The following is a 20,329-nucleotide window of genomic DNA, read 5'->3' as shown; positions in this document are numbered from 1 at the left end:
GGATGGGGCAAGGAGAGCCTCATGACTAGGGCCGGAGGGAATGCTCGCTGGACCAAGTGCACTTTCATTCCACTTTATTCCGCTTGGAAGTTCCCTCTGCACCATGTCTAGCTACTGCAGTCATGTTGCTGTAAACGTGGGATATGACCCTGGTCTTCCCTCCTGCAAAAAAAGCCCCCAAGAAGTCATAAAAGGCAGCTTATTCAAGCCACTTACGAACACATAAAAGTAGCATAATCTTCCTTCTTGTGCTCTGCAGGCAGGCATATATCGTCAGTGGAAATACTGCCAAACTTCTTGTTTAAATATAGTAGCGGTGCTTATTTGTATTGTTAATGGTCCCCATGAGGACCTGCTTTCCTTACACGGGGATATTGTTTACGATGAAGACCGGGCTGGCTACTTTGCCATTAAAATTCTGCGCCAGCCCAGCACTGACAATATTGAAGGCTTTGCTAAATGTGTATACACGTAAGTTCATTAAATGGATGCTGACTGTTGTTACACAAGTACAGCAGTTGAGTGCTTTCTGTATTAACCTTATCACCTGATGGGCAAAAGAAAAGGTTTAACTAAAGCTTAGGGCTAATTGAATGGTATTTCAGTATTTTCTTATGTAAAACTGGTTCTGGTCTATTGTTTTTATTTATTTGCAATAACTGTGCTCATTCAAGTTTGTAATGACACTGCCATGGGTGAACAGAATTTGCTTTAAGTATTATTCTCCCTTTTCCTATCTCCTGCCTCCTCTAAACTGTGTCTCTCAGGAGAAAATCTGCAATAAGGTCTGGTAAAAAGACAACTCTCTAAGTACACATCCATTTGGTGGAGATATGTTCTCAAGCTGCGTTTTTAAAATTACTGTAGAAGTTCCTGTTTATTTTCTCTGCCTGCCTTGGGTATTTCCTGTCAGGCTGAGTGCAGAGCATGGAGCCGGAGGAGATAGGAGAGAATAAGCCTCCCCTTGAAAGGTGGGAGGCGTCTCACCATCAAGACACTGCACAAACCATGAGCACTTTCTTTGCTCAGTTGCCACTAGAGTATGCTCTCGTGCTACAAGTTCCAGGGATTTTTTTAAAAATAATCTGTGTAGCACAAGGCCATCTTTCAGATGCTTTCCACTTGCCCTAGTGTGGTTTTTTTTCTAAGCAATACTTTTTTTTATTGCTGTTGAGCCTGTCTTCAAGGCTTTGAGAAAGCTTGGAGGGTTGCCGTGCGTTGCTCTGCGGCGAGGTGAATCTAACTTGGGTTTGGACAACTCAACTTCCAGAGCACGAATGAAAACAGTCAAAAAATATCTGTCTGGCTCTGACAAACCCAAAAAAAGAGGGTCCGCATGTCTTTCTTGTCTTGGTTGGACCCCTGGGTCATGCCTGGTGAAGAAGGGCGAGTCAAATCTCATGAATTAATAGATTCCTGCTTACAGAAGTAAAATGTAAATGTGCTCTCCAAAGCGTTTGTGCCGACATAAAGTGTGTCTGTAATCCTGGCCTTTGAAACGGTGGTAGTTATTCAGCAAGATAAAGGCTGTTGTGAGCCTGCCCTACCATATTACAGCAAAGTACTTTGTCACTGGCACCCTAAAAGTTCCAGTTTCTGCATGACAAAGATATAAAACAACTTGCAGGACAATTAAAGAATAGTTTGTCCTTACCATATTATTACCAGCCATTCTTCCACATTTCGATATTCGCCTTTAAATTGCTACCTCCCCCATCAATATAATTGTAATCAGTCACGGTTAACATTTGTCTTTGGATGCCTTTTCCAAGTTAAATACAAAGAAAGAAAAATACCGCAAAGAAAAAAGCCATGCTTCGGATAAAGAGCCTCGCCACCAGCCTGCTTTCACACACAGACTGTGCACTTTGCTGCTAAAATTACATTTTAGCAGCCCCAACGGGTGCGGGAACAATGACCCCTCTCATTACCATAGTGACAATGGCTGGCGGAGGATTGCAACATATCTTTTTCTTCTCCCTGATGAACCTCAGCCAATAACCGTAGAAACCTGCCAACAAGTTGGGTATATTGAAGCACACTTGGTCACCGCAGAGCCAAGCGGTTGCCTTCTGGATGGAAGGCAGCCACATGGGCCCAGCTGTTATTCAGCCGGTGTTTATACCCTCAAAATACCAGTTCCTTCAAGCAACCCGATTAACTTCTGAGTGGGTCGCAACTTCAGCTCCTTTTGCCGTCTCTGTACGTACCGGCTGGAGCGTGTAAAAAGGCCTTCCCTAAATTCCCTTGGATACCTTTCTCGGTTTCGGCTTGTGCCCTTTTGGCGTTTTTGTGCCGGCTGTTTCAAAAGGGTCCTTCGGCACCAGCTTCTCCAGTCGCCGGAATACGATGCGCGGTCTTTCAGTCGTGTCAGCCCTTGATCCTGCCCTTTTTTTTTAATAAACGCAAACCTAATTTTCTAACGCCTCCACTTAGATCTAATCCATAAGGCTGTTTATTATCCTGGTTACCCTCTTCTATACCTTTTTCATTTGTATTCAAAAGCCTCTCTTTAATCTGTCTCAATTCTCCAGGTACGGCCTCGCCGCTCTTTTGTACAATCCCATAATGATTTCTATGGATGTGTTTTAGTCTTCCATCGATAGGTCTCAGGATGCTATTTGCCTTCATTAACTACTCCCGCCGCGGGAATCGCTGCTTTTAATATTCTATACGCTGACACCTTCAATCCTTTCCTCCACCGGCACCACGTGTAAACCCCGTTCAGGGCGTAAATCTTTATTACCCGTGCACCGCCACACTCGTACGCGGAGCTGTGAGGCAGTTAAAAGACGTTTATTCAAAAGTTGGTGTTTCAGGAGGCCTCGGGCCCGGCCCACCCCAAGGCTCACGGGCACCAAGGCACCCTCGTCCCCCTTCGTGGCAACCCCGGCCGTGTCCCCCTCCTCAGGGTGCCCGGCCCGGGGTCCCGCCCGGCCGCCCACACCGCCGGGTGTCCCCGGGGGGCTGCGGGGGCCGGTCCCGCTGAGGGGACGGCGCCGGGCGGGCGGGAAAGGCCGAGGCCCGGTGCCTCCCGCCCCCCCCGCCGCACCGCGGTGGTTTCGCCCCGCCCCCCCCCGCCCCCCAGCGTGGTGGTCCCGCCCTGCCGCACGGCCGCCCTCACTGAGGGGCGCGCTCCTCCGCCCCGCCCTCTCCGGCTGTACCAACTACACTCGGGAGGGGGGAGAGGGAGGAGGAAGAGGGCGTGGGGTGGCGCTGATTCGCCCCACCGATCCCGCGGCCCTACTTGTTCTCTATCTGAGCGTGTGGATGACGGGCGGTCCCGGGAGGCGGCCTGGGGGGGGAGGGGAAGGGGGGAGGCGGGAGATGTGGGGGCGCTCCCCCCTGCGAGATGGTGGATTGGTACGGTCCTGCCGCCCCGCGCGGCCGAACCCGGAAGACGTGGGCGCGACGGCGCACATGGGCGCGGGGGCCGGGACCGGGACCGGGAGCGGGACCGCGACCGCCGGGGCGCTGGGCGCTGCCGTGGCGGCTCTGTATACGGCCACGCTGCCGCCCACTCTGCCCGGCGGGGATGCGGGTAACGTACCCAGCGCCGCCAGCCCGCCCGCGAGCGGGGGAGGGGCGGCGGGGCACCCCGTGGGGCCGGGGCGTGGGGTCACCCCACCGGGGAGGTGGCACCGTCGGGACCCTCGCCCCATAGGGGCTGGTGCATCGCGGTCACCCCTCGGGGGGGGGGGGGGGGCAGGATGGGGGGAGGTGAGGCCTTAGGGGCTGGTGCATCGTAGTCACCATATAGGGATGCTCATCCTATAGGGGCTGGTGTATCACTGTCACCCCATAGGGCTGCTGTCACCCCATAAGGTTGCTCATCCTATAGGGGCTGGTGTGTTGCTGTCACCCCGTAGGGTTGCTCACTCCATAGGGGCTGGTATGTTGCTGTCACCCCATAGGGTTGCTGTCACCCCGTAGGGTTGCTCACCCCATAGGGGCTGGTGCGTTGCTGTCACCCTATAGGGTTGCTGTCACCCTATAGGATTGCTCACCCCATAGGGTTGCTGTCGACCCGTAGGATTGCTCATTCCATAGGGCCTGGTGTGTTGCTGTCACTCCATAGGGGGTGGTGTGTTGCTGTCACCCCATAGGGTTGCTCACTCCATAGGGGCTGGTGCATGACTGTCACCCTATAGGTTTGTTGTCACCCCATAAGTCTGCTGTCACCCCATCGGGTTGCTCACCCCATAAGGTTGCACACACACACACACCCCTCTCATAGGCCCTGGTGCCCTGCAGTCACTCTATGGGGTGCTCACCCCATTGGGGTTGGTGCATTTGAACCTCCCCATAGGAGCACTTGACCCCCAGGCTGGTACATCACAGACACCCTATATTGGGGTGCACACCCGTCAGGGCTGGGGCACTGCCATCCCCCCATGGGGTGCTCCCCCCAGCGACCCTGGTGTGTTGCAGTCACATCTCGGGGGGGCTCACCCCCAGTGCTGCACGGTCACCCTGTGGGGCTGGAGCCCTCTGGCCACCCCACGTTGACCTAATCCTCGCCCCCCGCGTGTTTGCTTTGCAGCGAATAGTTTGCCTGTATTTGAGGCTTTCAGCAAAGGATTTGGTCAGGGGCCCTGGCGACTGCGTCAGAAGGCAGATGTGGCGTCAGAAGGCAGATGTGGCGTCAGAAGGCAGATGTGCCATCCTGCCAGATGTGGTATCGCTGCTCAGGCCGTCGCTTTCTCTGGCCTGTGCAGCCGCAGCCGATGCAACAGTGAAATCTCTGGATCTGCCTGTCGGGAAGTGCAACTTGCCAACAGTGACAAACTGTCTGATGTTTTGTGTTCTACGCTGCCGATCCCACCAGGCGGGACAAAATTCTCCTGTTTGGTCCTTCTGCAGTTTTGCTGGTTTAGTCTGGCCTTGCTTAAAAAATACCTTGCTTTTGCAGCATGTGTACAGCTGTGATTCGGGGATAGGGCTTGGATTTTCTAGGCAATACTTTGATTTTTTTTTATTTTTTTTTGATGGCGTAGGTACCCAGCATGCTTTCTTTCTTTCATATCCCAGAAGAGCATTGAGTGTGTCTGTTTAACTTGGTGCCTCTTGGCCATTGCTGGTTTTGGATCCAAGCTGTGCATAAAATTCCTTATAAATAAATGGGCTTTTAATGGATGCATATACTTTTACAGCTTCAGTATGTGTGGAGAGAGAGAGAGATACATGTTTTAACTACAACTCTTTAAAATTTGCCGTTTGTTTTTGTTTGGAGTTACGTGAAAGACAGTTCTACTTGGTAAAAGCAGGATGGTTTTGTCTAGCTGGGTGTGTAAGGCAGCACATATTCAGCGTAGCAATTCACAGACAAATGTAAAGTTGAGCGGTGATTCAAGTGGGGGTTATTTGATTTCAAGATAACAGGACAGAGCTGTGTTTTCATTACACCAAGCTCATCCTCGTCAGCTGGGTCTTGGAGATGCAACCTTGTGTTGTCCATTTTCTCCGTTCCCGTGATTGGATCAGAGGGACCCAGTTGTCAGAGCTGTATTAAAAGAATTTCTTTTTAAATCCCTTCTCCACAGAGCTCACATCCCGCGCTCCAGACGAGGCGTGCAAGCGCACCCTTGCTAGGCTGGCCGGTGTGCACCCTGATGGCTTGTGCTTCTGCTCCCCAGTTTGTAAAAGGGCTGACTTTGCTCCTTCTGGTTGTATCAGTTAAGACGTGATGATTGATATATTTACAGTTATTACCATTTTGTCTTTTAAAGCACTCCCTGATGGGAGATGGATGTCTGCGAATGTGCAGGGTGCCTGTGCTCCAAGCTGTTTGTGCTGCACGAAGCCTTGGGAACCTGGTTTTTAATTGTACTTGAGCTTGGGTTTTGCCTCCGGGATGCAAATAACCGTTTGCACCCTTTACAAAGTGGGATGTAGATTCTCCCAATAAGGTGACGCTGGGAATTGTTCCTTTCTTGATGCGAACTATCCCGGTAGATACAGTGAGAGGCCAAGCAGCACAGGCGTGGGTTTGCCCCACTTTCCCAGGGTTATCGTGGTTATTTTATCTCATTTTGGAGGCAGGAGAGGGATTGCTCTTCCCCTGATTTCTGAAGGCATCCTGGTTCTTCCTAGCTCAGCAGCTGCGTGTATAGAAATGCACGTGTATACGTGAGCGTACGTCACTCCTCTGCTACTAACTTTTGTCAGAGGTATGGAGGACGCTCCCTAGGTGCGTGCTGCAAACAGGGCGCAGCAGGGAGATGCCGGGGAGTGGCTGGACTGGGGGGCTGGATGCTTTAACAGGCTTCCAGCAACCCACATTAGAGGGAATTCTATTAGAGGAAATCTCTCGGCACGGTGTCCCCCCCGCTAGCCCGTGACCTCGCTCCCCATCTCCCCTTGCTGTTTTCTTTTTGCATTTTCTTCTAAATCTGCTGCCTGAGTTGCATGTGTTTACTGGAGCTGAACAAAGACGGGCTCGTCCCCGTCACCCTCTCGTGCCTGTCCCAGCCAGCAGCCGCCCCATCGCGTTGCGTTAAGACTTTTTTTGGTTATTCTCCTGGTTTCTCATGGCCTGAGCAGCCCGTGGGATGCTTCAGCCCTGCTGCCTGGCCAGAGTCCCCTGGAAGGTCTCTGCACATCCCTGCTCGAGGCGATTAACTTGCCAGTGCCTGAGCACGGAGCTCAAACTTGTGCCATCAAAAGCACTGAAGCTACTTGTGTGAGTAAAGAGCCGCTTAAGGATTTGCTGTATCTGCTTTCAGGCAGGGAGCCTATTATTTTATTTTTTTTTTAAGCTATCTGTATATTTTTAATTGTTCCTGAAGTTTGCAGTAATCCAAAAATGTAAAAGGCGATAGGTATTTTCATTGGCAGCTTTCTTGTGTTACTTAGCGTTATAATAAAGAAATGAGAGAATGAATTCTAGTTCGGAAACATCCACAGATGTTAAAACAGCTTAAAAAGGGATCAAATAAACTCAAGTTAAAAGAAGAAAAAAAAAAAAAACAAAACCAAACCTTCCCTCTGATGTTTGAGACATCAGCTCCCAACCTTGCTGGGGATAAATCACTTTTCAGGCAGCATTGGGCCCATTGCCTGAACACCTTTATTGGGCAATCAAGTTGGACGGTCAGAAACATATTTACACTAAGATTATGCAGGAATAAACTCTTCAACTTGAGCCGGCATCTGAAGATGCTGCAGGTCGTTTTCTCTCATGAGAAATATGTTGAAATCGAGTTTGCGGATGCTGTAGTCCACCTCTGTGTGTTTTGTCATTTAATAATAGTGCTCTGCACTTATATAGCCCTTATCTTCACTTATATAGCCCATAAAGGCTGTAAGTGATGCCTGGGTATGTGGGTGGGAGATGGAGAATTACCCTTATCTGAAGTGCTGGGTGTTATGCGCTCCTTTTGGTTTTCCCAGTGGAATTCAACAGGCCTGCAGCCTGGGAGTTTATTTTTGCAGGTTTTCTTACTTTTTTTTCCCCTTAATTCTTACGGGGCAAAGCTGTGCTGTTGGCTTTCAAAGCTTGGCAATGGCATCTAATGGTATTTATTTTATTTTTTTTCCCCAGCTTTCTGGTTGGTTTGTGTCTGTATTGCTTTGGGGTTATTCTTGTCCGTGATTTGAACCAACATCATAGCAACGCGCGTGAACTTAATCTTTAGCCATTTTAGGTGCACCTATTGCTGTATCCCAGAAGGACTTTAATGAAGGTGAAGCCGTGCCCGGCTCGGGAGCAGCATCCCAACGATGTGATGGACATCCACCCTTAGCCGCTGCGCAGAGCGCCGAATTTAGGGTTTCCTTTATTAGCATCATCTTTTGGTGCATGCGGGGAGATCGATTGCTTCCCAGCCTCACCGTGCCCTGGAAATGTCGGAGCTGCTGAACGCTCAAGGGCTCAGCTTGGGATGGATGGTTTTCCTGTTGCATCTGCTTTTTCAGGGCTGTCTTGCAATAGGTTGAAACTTTCCTAAAATAGAGTAGCAATAAGAATAGCTGGTGTTTGCAAGCGCAGTAAAATCCACCTCTGAGAGGCTTTTGTGGAGAAAGCCGCGGGGTTGTCCCCGGGGCATCGCACGGGGCGAGAGCTGTAATTTTAGGGCAGTTGCCAACAGCAGTAGTGGGTTGACTTGCATCTTCCTTTTAAAATATATTGTTTACAGTCATGTCAAGATTTAAAGGTGCCATTTGTACAATCCTCCTCCTTTGCCTTGGATGGTAAGGACGTAATAACGTGCCGAAATTTAAAATATTGTTAATTTAGCATTTAAAGCCAACAGCGCCCTTCGTTTTGCGTCTTTACCATCTAACGATGGGACAAAGCTACCGTGACCTTGGCACTTGCAAAATTAGCAGGACCAGTAAGACCAGGCTCTGCAAAACAGGATCACAAAATTTGAGGGAGAGAAGGAAAACCAGCCGTAACTTTTAATTTTGTCGCCCCTTGGTTGTGCCCTTCGTCCCTGAATGTGTTGTGCCTATTGACTATATTTAATACCCGCTGCTCAGGAGCGTTGCAAACTGCTTCAGTGTCAAGTGCTCTAAAAATGTCAAGTATTATTAGCTATTATGCTAACATGGATCTTTTTGTGGCAGTTGTTTGTCGTGGCACAAAATACACATGAAATGCAAAATCTGAATGGTGTTTCTAATGGGAGCGGCTGCTGGATGCGGCATCCGCTGACAGGTAAAAGTGTTACTTGCGAAGCAGATGCTGCAAGAATTGCTTTAGCATCGAGGGCGAGCAGCGTTCCCAAATAACGTGGATGCAGATTTGCACGATCACCGATTATATTTTTCCCTCTTTAAAACTATAAAGCTGTAGGTTTTTTTAATGAGAAACAACTGGGTTGTTTAAGAGACAATGCAGCTTAAGCGTTGCAAACTGTAGTCCTTGCAAGTTATTGAGTCAGTTGGTTTTAAATTAAAAATATGCACAAACGTCTGCATTTTGAATATCTCGGGCCATTCTTTACCCGAGCCTACCTATACTTTCACTTATCTGTTCATAAAAGTCTCGCGAAAACATACAAAAGATATTTTGTGCAATGACATCAGAGGGAGAAAATATTCTTAGAAAATTTCATGCTGTTAAATCTCTACAGATTTACAGTTTTATCCAGTCAAATTAATGCAAAACCCCAATGCAAGCATTTGGATTTTGAAAACTTTGGAGGAGTGTCATTTCCTAATAGTAATTATTGGTTTTACATTATTTTTTCACAGGGGAGCTGATCACAGCCGCATATGAGCTTGGAGTAAGTATTAGTTTTATTGTTTAATCAATGCTCTCATTAACAGTTTTAGGAATTAAGGAAGTTTAATTAAGCATGGAGTAAAGTAGATTAATTTATTTTCAAACCACAGTTTTTACTAACTTATAAGTACAGCACGCGACAATTTACTTCAAGTTTTAAATCCAATTAAACTAAATTATAAAGCAAAGGCTTTACTGTATATACAGTAGCTGGCTTATTATCAACCCAAATTTTGTATAAGCTGGGGAGAATAAAATAAATCGGGTTAACAATTTTAATAAGTTTTATTATTTAATAAACTTTATTATGGTGCATGATCCCTTTAGGCAAGACCTTAGGACTGTCAGCGCGGTGGTAATCCGATAGCAGTGTGGTCTTTCAACTTGCTAACCAATAAAATAGTTGAGAAGCCGCTTTTTTTTTTAAAAAAAAAAAAAAAAAAACCAAAACAACAGCCTTTTGAATGACCCTAATATACTGTGAACCCAAACAAGGAGCCCTTTAAGGCACGCTAATGAAACGTGGCACCTCCTTTTCTCGCCGCCTCATTATTATGGGCGAGGCGTGGAGCCAAATCCACTAAGGAAAAATATTTGCGGAGTTAAAAATTGGTACGAAAGGCTGGGTCGGGGAGAGGCGCTGCTCAGAGAAACCCCCCCCCCACCCCGGGCTCCTGCTGCCGGACCCCGCCGTGCCGCTCTCCTTTTGATTTTGTAGAATTTCCCTTCTTTTCAACCCCGTATCGATCTTGTCCGTAGGTCGCCCACCCTCCCGGCTACCCCCTGTTCACGCTGCTGGCCAAACTGGCCACGGGGCTGCTGCCCGTCGGCTCCCCCGCCTACCGAGTCAATCTCCTCTGCGGCTTGTTGGGAGCGGCTGCCGCCTCTTTGCTTTTTTACACGGTTTTCAGGTAAAGTCATTTGGGGGTGTTTTCTCGTTGGCGTGATGCTGGCAGGGCGCTTCCCCGTCGGCTCGGGACGTTTCCGAAGGTTCCCGCTGTCCCCTCTGGCCTTCGGACTAGCGTTTCCCCCCTTCCCTCTCCAGCTGTAATTAGTTCCTCTGATTAACCTAACAGCGGTTTAATCTGAATTTGACCTTCTTTCCTGCACAAAAGGTCCCTCTTTTCTTTTTTTTTTTTTTTTTTTTTTTTTCCTTTTTTCTTTCTGTTAAATGATAATAACAGTTATAATAGAAAGTGCACCTTTCCCTTACACAGACGTGACAGGTTGTTCAGGCTCATTATCACAAATCACCGCTCGGTTTAACTAACCAGAACTAATGAAGTTTGTCGTTCTCGAAAGATGCAGATGGTCTGTTTAAATTAACAGGATGAGCTTCACCTATCGGGGAAAACCGTGAACCCGGTTTAATCGCGGCTCCCGGCGGAGGCGGATGGGCAGTTGCCTGCCGGTGGTACCCGAGGACCGGGGCGAGCATCGGTGCCGGCCGCCTTCCCCCGGCGGAGGTGCTGCCGGGGACCGGCTGGATCCCATCCGTTTTTCTCCGGACCTCTAACCTTGGGAGAAGAAAGGGAACAATCGGGATGCGCACGTGGTTTGGGGGGTTTTGTTAACCCCGCTCGTCTTTGATGTGCGAGTTCTGGCTGCTCTTAACCTCAGCCTGACCCATATTTGAGAGGATTATCGCAACCCGTACAAACAATTTCTGATGTTCTTTTGCAGGGAAAATAGGGCACGTTTTGAGGCTGCAAACAGCGGAATCTGAAACGATATCGGGGCGCTTCCTTGCCGAGATTAGTTTGACAAAAGCCCTTTTCTCCCATCCGCTTCCAGAGCCGCGTCGCCCCTCGGGGAAACCTTCCCAGAGAGCGAGAGCAACCTAGAAATAAAAGCAGGAATAAATGAGGGGGGGCAGATCCTGCGTAGCCCGAGAGCCCTGAGCTCACTTAAACTTCGGTCCGTGGCGTCCGTCTGTCCGGGTGCATCTTCGCTTTTTGCCCATTGCCTTTCACGTAGCAGTGCAGCAGCTCCCAAGCACACCTACTGGAATTGCTTAAGTAATTCCTTGATGTTTCTATAGGCATTTAGAGCGATTGCTTTTACTGTTGGGTAATACATGTAATTAAGTCGGCGTTATTTAATTTAATATCCTGTATTTTACAGCGTATTTGGGGAGCTGGAAGTGGCGCTGCCCTCCCGTGCACAGCGCCAGGCGCAGCGTCAGAGCACGACTCGTTTTGATTATATTAAAAACTCCTGCAAGGAGTTGCTAAAGGTTTTGAGTATTGGGTTCTGATTTTTTTTTTTTTTTTAATTGTGGTTATTCCCGTTATTACAGTTACTGTGAAGATCTGCCCCGCTTCTTAGTTCTAACTCCAACGTGACAGTTCCTTACGTGCCCGTTTTCTGCATATGAAATGATGCGATTGTTGCTTTAGAGAACTAAGAATACGGGAGGGAAATGACAGGCTAAATTTGGGAATTATTTTTACACTTCTAGAGGTTTGATTTTTTTGTTGTTGTTGTTTAATTGGATTTGGAAGATGTTGCTTCTGTCAAATTTAAAACTTGTGCAGAAGAACGGAAAACCTGGAACTGAGAAATGATAGAAACTATTAGGACTTACAGAAAATTACTTCATAGATACAAGGCACTGACAGGATCAATTATTCAGCCTAGCAGCGATTGATTTTTTTGAAATTAATTGTAAGGTATTGCGGGTCAGGTTCATTTACGAATGACAATGTTATATTTTTCCTTTCAAGCGCCTTAAAATTCATTTATTTTTTATGACATTCATTTAGCAAAAAAAAAGTTTTTTCTTTCCCTTACCATCTAGTTTTTTTAAAAAAAAAAATCTTTCAGAAGATGTTTACTGGCACCGACTGCATGAAAGCCGTAACTCTCTGAAGGCGACGTGTTTTGGTTTTAACCGGGCTTGTCCGTACTCACAAAGGATCTAAACCGGTCTATCAAATCCCCCCGCATTTTTGTGTTTTAATTAAAATTTAGCTGATGGGGTGACCCCCGCGAGGTACCAGAGGAAAAATAAGCACCTGCTCCTCTTGCCGCATGAAATGTGGATGTTAATATGAAAATATGTAGATGTTAGGAATACAAATAATTGATGAAGTACACATCCTTCGGGAGCAACACGGTTCAAGTGGCAAATCTCTCTCCTCAAACAATAGCCACCCTTCAGCGGGGAGGAAGCCATCTCTATGGTAATGGGGCTGATGCTGCCCTATTGATCGAGTGGAAGAAGACATTATACAATGTCAGTTGGGTTGTTACAATTTCATTTGTCGTCTGACCTGAACTTAACCTCTAAAACCTTTCTTTTCTCCCCACCAGCCGGGCAGGCTCGCCGTTTACCCTCGCGGGGTTTTTCCGTGCCTCCCAGCATCCCCGTACAGTAAATCTCTCCCTTTTTTTCCCACTGACTTATTTTGTTGAAGAGGCATTTCCCGAGTTTATTCCTCGGCAGGTCGGGACAATTTCTTTTACTGCTTAAGGAAAGAGTCGCCGTTCCCTCCGTGGCTGGGTGGTGTTTGGGATGTTTGGCGTGTGCAGGATTAGGATCGAATTTATTCCTTAAACAGATTTCTCCTCTGCCAGGTGATGGCTGGCGGGATGCTCCACACAGACACCATGGGGTTGATGGGAAGCAACCCCAACATCTTGTGTGTTTATATATTATAATATAATAAAATATAATATATTATTCATTTTGGGGGGGGGGGGGGTGTGTTTAAGCCCGGACTGTGCTTCTTAAAACTAAGTTATGTCAAACTGCATTGATGCAAAAAGCTCTGTCAGTAATCCAGACTATCGCCGAACGAGTGATTTACTCTCTTGAATTAGTTCTCAGATATGGTTTTTTTCCCCCTCTCTGCACAGTCTTAATAAATTGCTTGTAATTATCGTAAAATGGCATTTACAAAGAGTTTTCTCGGACTGCTTGTAACTGAAGCAAATAATTCATCTTTGCTTTGAAAGACGGGGGGAGCTGCTTTATGTTTTTAGGACGCAGCAAGTGCGGCTATAGGATTGTTTCTTTAAACAACTATTTATTTGTTTTACTGTGGGAGGCAAAGCATAGCAAGTTTACAAAGTAAACCAATTATCTTCTTACAATATGATTGCCAAAGTGTCATTTTCTGCACAGATGATGCATTCTTTGCATTCTCTATTGCAAAGAGAAATACGATGCTTTCCCCTTCCTTAAGTGCATTTTTATTTTCGGTGTATACCTTTCATAGCTTGGCTGTTTTGCTGTATCTAAATATACAAAGTTAATTTACTGCGGGGGCAGTAGCAGGGTAGAACGTGTCATTGCCCGAGTACTTCTGGTAAGTTTTTGCCAGCTCTATTCTGGTGGAGTTGCATATGGGTTTTTGAAAAGGGGGAAAATGTTGCATTAAATTAAGCAGTTCATGTCTCCTTGGTTTTCTGTTCTGGGTATCATGTTAAGTTTGGGACTTTTATATATGTGTATATATATTAATATAAATATATATATTCCCTGCCTCTTAAACCTTCCAGGCAACACACTATGGATGCATATGAAAACTGGAGCCAACTCTTCTCCCACTGCCAAAAAAAAGAAGCATTAGGCATGTTTCATAATGAAATCATCAAAATGATTTGATGATTTTGATATCATCAAGGTGTTTTGGACATGGCACTTGACCATCCTGGTGGCCCTGAGGTTTCTTGCTCCCGTGATGTGTGTCCTGGAGCTCTCTTGAGAAGGTCCCTGAGAAGGACCAGGCGCGTTGGAGCACCGATGGGTGCACGATGGGTCACCTTCGTGGTCTTCCCCAGAGGGACTTCATGGCTGATGCTCCCCTAAAACTAACTGGTGCTGGGAAACGTTGTCTGCTGCCTGCGACCAGTGGGGAAATACTCCGTGTCCCTCGGGTGTGTGGCTTTGCTGGAGCAGGAGTCATCCCCAAATAGTTTGACTCCTTTTTTGGGGGCATGGTTTGGGGAAGATGGAGGGTTAAGAGGGGAGCACTCCTGCCTGGTGTGCCGGTGCCCCCTCGGCCATCATGGGAAATTAAAATATTGGGCTTTGAGGAAGGTGGAATCTCCTTAGAGGGCATATTTGGATTTTTCGAGATTACAGATTATCGTAGATTACCGCCGTTGTAGCACAGCGTGAGGATCTTGGCTGTTTCAAAAGCAGCTATGCTTAGTAACAAGTAGTTACGAAGTTTTAGGAGGGAGAGAAGAAAGGAAGGTACTCAAGTATTAATTTGCTTTCAGAAGAATATCTACCGTGACCTCTGGCTAATTGATCGTACATATATATTATATTTTTCCCCTTGTCCCCATAATAAACCAGCACTGAGTTCAGTCTGTTTGAAGACGTTACCAAATCTGTTCATTTGCATTTTGCTCTAAAGTAGGCACATTAGGCTGCAATAACTTTGCTTCGTTTTGAAGGGGCGGGGGGGAAAAAGCAGGGCAAAAAACTCTTTCTTTTTTTTTTTTTTTTTTTTTTTTTTTTTTAAAGACTGAAGAGTCTTTTCTGACAGCTAGTCAGAGTTAGAATTAGTTCAAGGAAATGTTAATAATGCACTGCCTGGCTTAATCCCTTTGATATCACCAGGTATCCTCCTGTTCATGGGTTAATTGCTTTAAAAGCGGAGGCAATATTCTGAGCGGTGGGCCGCTTCACCTTTTCACAGCTGTTACCATTGAGTGACAACTAAATCCCATGTGTAAGATGAGGAAGAGCTCAATCTCCAATTGGGAGAAAATTTATGTAAACCGCAATCCCTTCAGAATGTGCGGAAGTCACAGACTTTCTTGATTTACTCTGCTTTTCCCAGAAAGCTCCATTGTTCCCTTCCCTAAGTCCCATCAACCCTTTGTAGCAGAATATCACAGCGGCGGCAGATAGCTTGAAATATATAAATGCTATCATAGCTCTGATTAATAGCGGCGCTTATGAGTCAAGTCTGATAACGGAGCAGCTCTCCACTCAATTTCAGATACCGCTAATGGAATCTGTCTCCTGCAATTGTAATGTGAGAAGGGCTAATTTGCCATGGAGCTTGGAGCTGTCACCAGCCGGGGATTGGGGGGTCAGATGGGAGCTGCCAGGTTTTTGCCCTGCAGCTTGTATCTCTCGCTTTGAATAGCGCAGCCCCCTGCCTGCCAGGGAGCTGATAGGCCGCCGGGGGGTTTATGCCACTCCGTACAATAGCGAAGGGCTGCATGGGCTGACTTGGTAATTGTGAAGCCAGCTCATTTTTATTTTATTTTATATTTTATTCTATTTTTTTTTTTTTTTTTACTTTTTTTTTTTTTTTTTTCTGCGGCTGCATAATTTCTAATAAGGGGTTTTAACAAATGTCAGATTAGGAAAAGTTTCTGCAATTACAAAAAAAAAAAAAAAAAAAACTTATAAAACATTTAAATAGCTAAAGTCGGTTCCTACCGAGGGTTGGGGTTTTGGAAGTAGGCAGCGGTTATTACGGGCGCCCAGGATAAAGGCGTACCTATTTTCTAGGGATTGTGAATCAAATAATGGGTCTAACTGATATACCTCTTCTGCTTGCAAAGACACTGGGAGAGAAGTTCTCATTTTTAATGGCTGGAAGCACAGTTTTACAACTCGCTCTTTAGCAAGGTGTGAGTGCGGGGTGATATTTATTAAAGCAGCGCAGCCCTATATGCGTTGTATCGATCTGTCGTGAGTTGTTCCACTCGTTGAACTGCTCTGGAATACCTTGACGTGGAGGTGTTGAATTTAATTACCAGAATTTCGTGGGAGGGGGCTGCTGCAGGCAGCGCTCCGCTCCGGCACGGTGGTGGGCGTCCAGGAACGTGCGAGCTTTGAGGTCGGCGAGTCCCGTTCCTCCTGAAGTCCCGTTGACGCGAAGGAGAAGGCGGTCGGTTATAACCAAAGTACCCGTTTTGGGGTTTTTTTTGATGGCGGTCCTGCCCGTTTGCTTGGTTTCTGTTCTCTCCTTGTGGCCATGAAGACTCGAGCAGGAGAGGCGAGCCAAGCCGTGCTCTCCTACCTCCTCCTCCGGCGCCGGGAGCGGAGGCTGCGGGCAGGGCTTAAGTGGCTATTCAGCTCCAGGTCCTTGAGGAAGAATAAAATCTGGTTTGCTATTCCCTGTAGTACCTGTGCTGGCTCTTCAGCGCTGAGAGCAAGAGAAACTGCCTTTTGTCCATCGAGTGGTTGTGACTGAGAGGCAGGCAAACCCAGAGGGATTGGGGTTTTGGGGGATAATTGTTATTACTTAGGTCCTAAGCTCGTGTTTGGATTTTTATTTGTGTTTTATTTTTAAATAGTTTTTCTATTTCAGCACCAATGCACGTGCCCACTTAAAATTTATCTGTGGAAAGCTTGGTTGTCGAGTCTTCTAAGTCCCATGCTTTTTAGCCTACATCAAAAAAATTTGTTTTTTTTATAAATCAGACAAGTGAAACCTCTTAAATTAAATTCAGAACATTAAATCTACAATGCACTAGTCGCTTATACCGTGAAATAAAAATACATTGAAGGGATATATCTTTGCTACTGCAAAGCGAAGTCACAGCATTGCAGAGGCAGAAGTCGCTGGTGATGCGCAAAAGTACAAGGAACCGCCAACATCAGGGTCATCATCTGCAGGTGCAGGGAGAGACTGAAATTAAAAAAAATCCATTCATTAGTCTATTAGTGGAGATTTTAAAAAGCGGGAGAGTTTTTTCTTATTCCGTTGACTAAAAAAAAAAAAAATAATGTGAGGCTGAGATCTGCTACCTGTAAAGTTTTGGAGGGAACAGAAGGCAGAAATAATTGCCTTATTTCATTAGGTACAGATAGGTGTTTCCAGTGTTTAATACATCAGCTTCAATTATAAAACATTCTGATTATCTTATTTTTCTTCTTTATGAATCCAGTGCACTGAAGGTTTCATTTAAAGAAAATATTTTAATTAAATTCCAGTTCCCATACCAATCATTTAATAAGTTTTTGCAAATTATTAAATATAAAATGTCTGCCATTATTTTCTAAATAAAAAGTAAAGACACTGATCGAGTTCTTTGTTAAATGTGTATAGATGTAACCTGTGCTTTTGGCTAACAAAAAGTTTTACCAAACGTAGAGGAGAGGCTAAATTTTAAATTGCAAACTGACATGTTTTAGTGACTGCCACCTAATGAGAAGCTAAAAAGTGTAATTGCAAAACCAGATTAAAATAACTAATTTCAATTTTCCCAATTGTTCCTGCAAACTCTTAATAAAAACCCTGTGGCTAAAATATTCCTGATTAAAGCAAGTTTCTGCTGCCCATGTCCTTGAAGCTGAGGCCCAGCCACACATTCTTTCACTTGGGTGCCTGAAAAGGAAAACAAAAATAATAATATTTTTTTTCCAGTCTTTTCCTTTTATGTTTAGGGATGCCATGGGAAAATATTTCTCACAAAGGACTGCGTGACCTCTCATTTGCTGACTGTTTCTGTCCCTTCCGAGTGCATTTTCAGATGATGGGAATTTCTGCCCATGTTCAGAAGATTATAGTCGGTCGACTGATAGGAAGGGACCTTCTTCCCCCTTGTTTTATCTTGATAACGTGCTCCATGTGCTTTCAGCAGGTCTTGCCCCAAACTAGTTATTTTGCAAAATCAGAGATACAAGCTGTTCCCTTGGCTTTTCCTCCACGTAAGATAAACAAGCGCAGAAGGCAGCTTTTATTCAAGCTCGGTGCTTCGGTCCTTCCCAAAGTGGGCCCGGCGTTGGCAGCTGTAATACCCCGGGAAGAAGTTACGAAGACTCTCCCACTCTTGCGTTGGCTGCAAATGTTTTCTTCTTTCATGAGCTGATTTCTGTGCGCCGAGGCTGTTCCGATGGCAGGGTATTACTACTCTGAATGCTCTCTTCTAGGTGACCCAGCCCTCTTCCCGAAGAGACCGTCCTTACCTAGCCCAAGCCCACAATCCCCTCTCCACTGGACAGAGCCTTATAGCAGGGCTTTGCCCACCTTTTATTCTTTTCAAAGCCCATCTTCTTGAGGGAGTCACTGCAAGGTAGCTTTATGCTGACACCGTGTTGACAGATGAACACCGGCTGGTTATTACTATTGCCATGGCTTCGTTTTTGGCAACCCATTGATCCTCTTGCTCCAGTCATCTGTTCTTTCTCATACCGGTTCCAAAGACTGGGGGAAACGTCCTGGCTTTGGGAGAGCGGGAAGCTACCCTCCCTGCTCCCCAGAAGCAGTGGGATAAAGCCCTCCTAGATGTTGCTTTTACATGAGGCCAGTTGAGGATCCAGCCGTCATGGGTCTTTGCCTTGTTTTATGGAGCACCTCAAACTGTATGTATTTGAAAAATGCGTTCAAAGGCAGAAGCATGAGTAAAAGTCACGTGAGGATAAATCTCTGCTGCTGGCTGTTCCGGAGCCCTGATGTGCTGTCAAAAGGACAGACAGTGTTAAGCAAACAAAAGGTGTTTTCAGGAAAAAACCCAACTGTTTCCTGACCACAGTGCACCTGCAAGCCTCCAGCCACTGTAGATGGAAGAGTGTGGGTCTCCAGGCTGGGTGGAAGAGACTGGTGTCTGTGTGTTTGCTTCTTGTCCGGCAAGGCTTCACTGCAGGAATTATTTGCAGTGTCTGTGTCAGACCTGGTGTTTGATTTTGGTGAGGCATGTGTCTATGTACCACAAGAAAACCCCTTCTTGCCTTCCACACAAATGGCTTCTTGGTCTTGTTCCCTCTCTGTCTCGACACTGGTAGTTGGGTTATGGAGCCTTTGGGAAGTCTCCTTTTCCTCTTGTGTTAACCTTCTTCCACAACATACTCTGTCTTAACCACAAAAATGGTATCTATGCCTGTAATTAAAGCAGCCGTTATCTTCTGGCTTCCTAACGTCCTGCTTCCTTATGCAACATGTTGTAGATTGCACTGTCCTCCTTTGCAAATCTTTTCATCCTCTTTCTTGGCTTCAAGCTTCTTGACCTCGGGTCCAGAGTTCTGCCCCATCCCTTTGCTCTTTCAATTCTTCCCGTCTCTATTTTACCGTTATCTTTGTGCCTTTTCTGTTCTTTCGTCTCTTTCTGCCTTACCTGACTAAACACCCACCAGTGTCTTTCCTACCTTGAAATTCTTCTTTGGTCCAAAGCGTTGTAGGTGGCTGACCTGCGTTGTCCGTGCCTGAGTTGCTTTGTCACCTCCTTGGACACTGTGTGGGTTTGGGGGCCCATCTTGGTGCCAAGGCAAGAGAAACACAGCACAGTGTCACTCTGTGCTGGGAGAAGTCCAAGAGGCTGCCAGGTGGCAGAGTGCAGTGGTGCGTGGAGATCCTCGTGTCGATCAAAATGAGCAGTATAACATTAGCCCAGCCACAAGGTAGGGTTGATTTAATTTGGCCCCAGCATCACGCTGATATAGTTGCATGGATTCATTTCTGCTTGTCCTGCTGGTGCTACTTTGCACCATGAACTGTTGCATGGGGTGGACCTGCTGGATGTGTTTGGGTTTTTTCTGCCAAGTGGTCTTCATCCTCATCTGGAAATACCTGCTCTGATTGCTTTCACTTCCAAGGGTGTTTCCTTCTGAATCAGCAAACTTGTAAATCTATCACTTCCATTGCTGGCAACAGAATCGGCAAAATCTCTTGGTCTCCAGCTTGCCTTTCCTAAAGCTACTGTCTTGATGTTCTTCAAGAATGCAAGACATTTCCATTTGATTTTTTTAGCGTCTAGTATACTTGTAGGAGCTTGGTGCTCCGTGCATGCAACATGCTTTCACAAAGTCAGCTTAGCAGCCTGGCTTTCCCATGAGTTTCACAGGGAATGAAAGGCAACTCCGGCTCTGTTGACAAACAGATCTGTGGACTCTGCTTAGTGCTAGATCCTGACCCTGCACTGCTCGGTGAGCAGAGGTGTCCTCTGTCCCACATAGCTGGGATAAGTCTTTAAGCTTTGGGTTGAGTAGCTTTTGCTTAAGCCTTATTTCATAAAACTTGAATCGCAGGTTTGAGACTTTTTATCAAGAGGATGGGATTTCTTTCATCTCATTTGAACTCTAATGATACGCTTGAGTCTTTTCTGGGAAAGACAAGGAGAATTGGTAAATGATTGGGACATTTGCCTAAAATGCTGCTTTTCATCCAAAGGTTTTCGGGA

The 20,329-nt window shown here is 46.3% G+C and overlaps 1 protein-coding gene across 5 annotated transcripts in view; it reads left to right on the top strand.

Moving 5' to 3' along the window:
• The first annotated feature begins 3,401 nt into the window (after positions 1 to 3,401).
• TMEM260 (transmembrane protein 260) overlaps positions 3,402 to 20,329 on the top strand; it is a 34,654-nt gene continuing 17,726 nt past the window's right edge. For 4 of the 5 annotated variants that reach the window (XR_007509584.1, XM_049828551.1, XM_049828549.1 and 1 more), the window contains exons 1-3: positions 3,402 to 3,541; positions 9,202 to 9,233; positions 9,992 to 10,143. Coding sequence is in view for 4 of the 5 variants with exons in the window: in XM_049828551.1 (XP_049684508.1) it covers positions 3,421 to 3,541; positions 9,202 to 9,233; positions 9,992 to 10,143 (305 nt within the window). In the remaining variant the exon portion in view is untranslated. The remainder of the gene's footprint in view (positions 3,542 to 9,201; positions 9,234 to 9,991; positions 10,144 to 20,329) is intronic. The other variant, XM_049828553.1, reaches the window with a different exon arrangement.

Source organism: Accipiter gentilis, chromosome 25, assembly GCF_929443795.1.
Source record: "Accipiter gentilis chromosome 25, bAccGen1.1, whole genome shotgun sequence".
Classification (NCBI taxonomy): domain Eukaryota; kingdom Metazoa; phylum Chordata; class Aves; order Accipitriformes; family Accipitridae; genus Astur; species Astur gentilis.
Note: the sequence above shows the minus strand (reverse complement) of the source record. Positions and strands in the feature narration are given on the sequence as shown.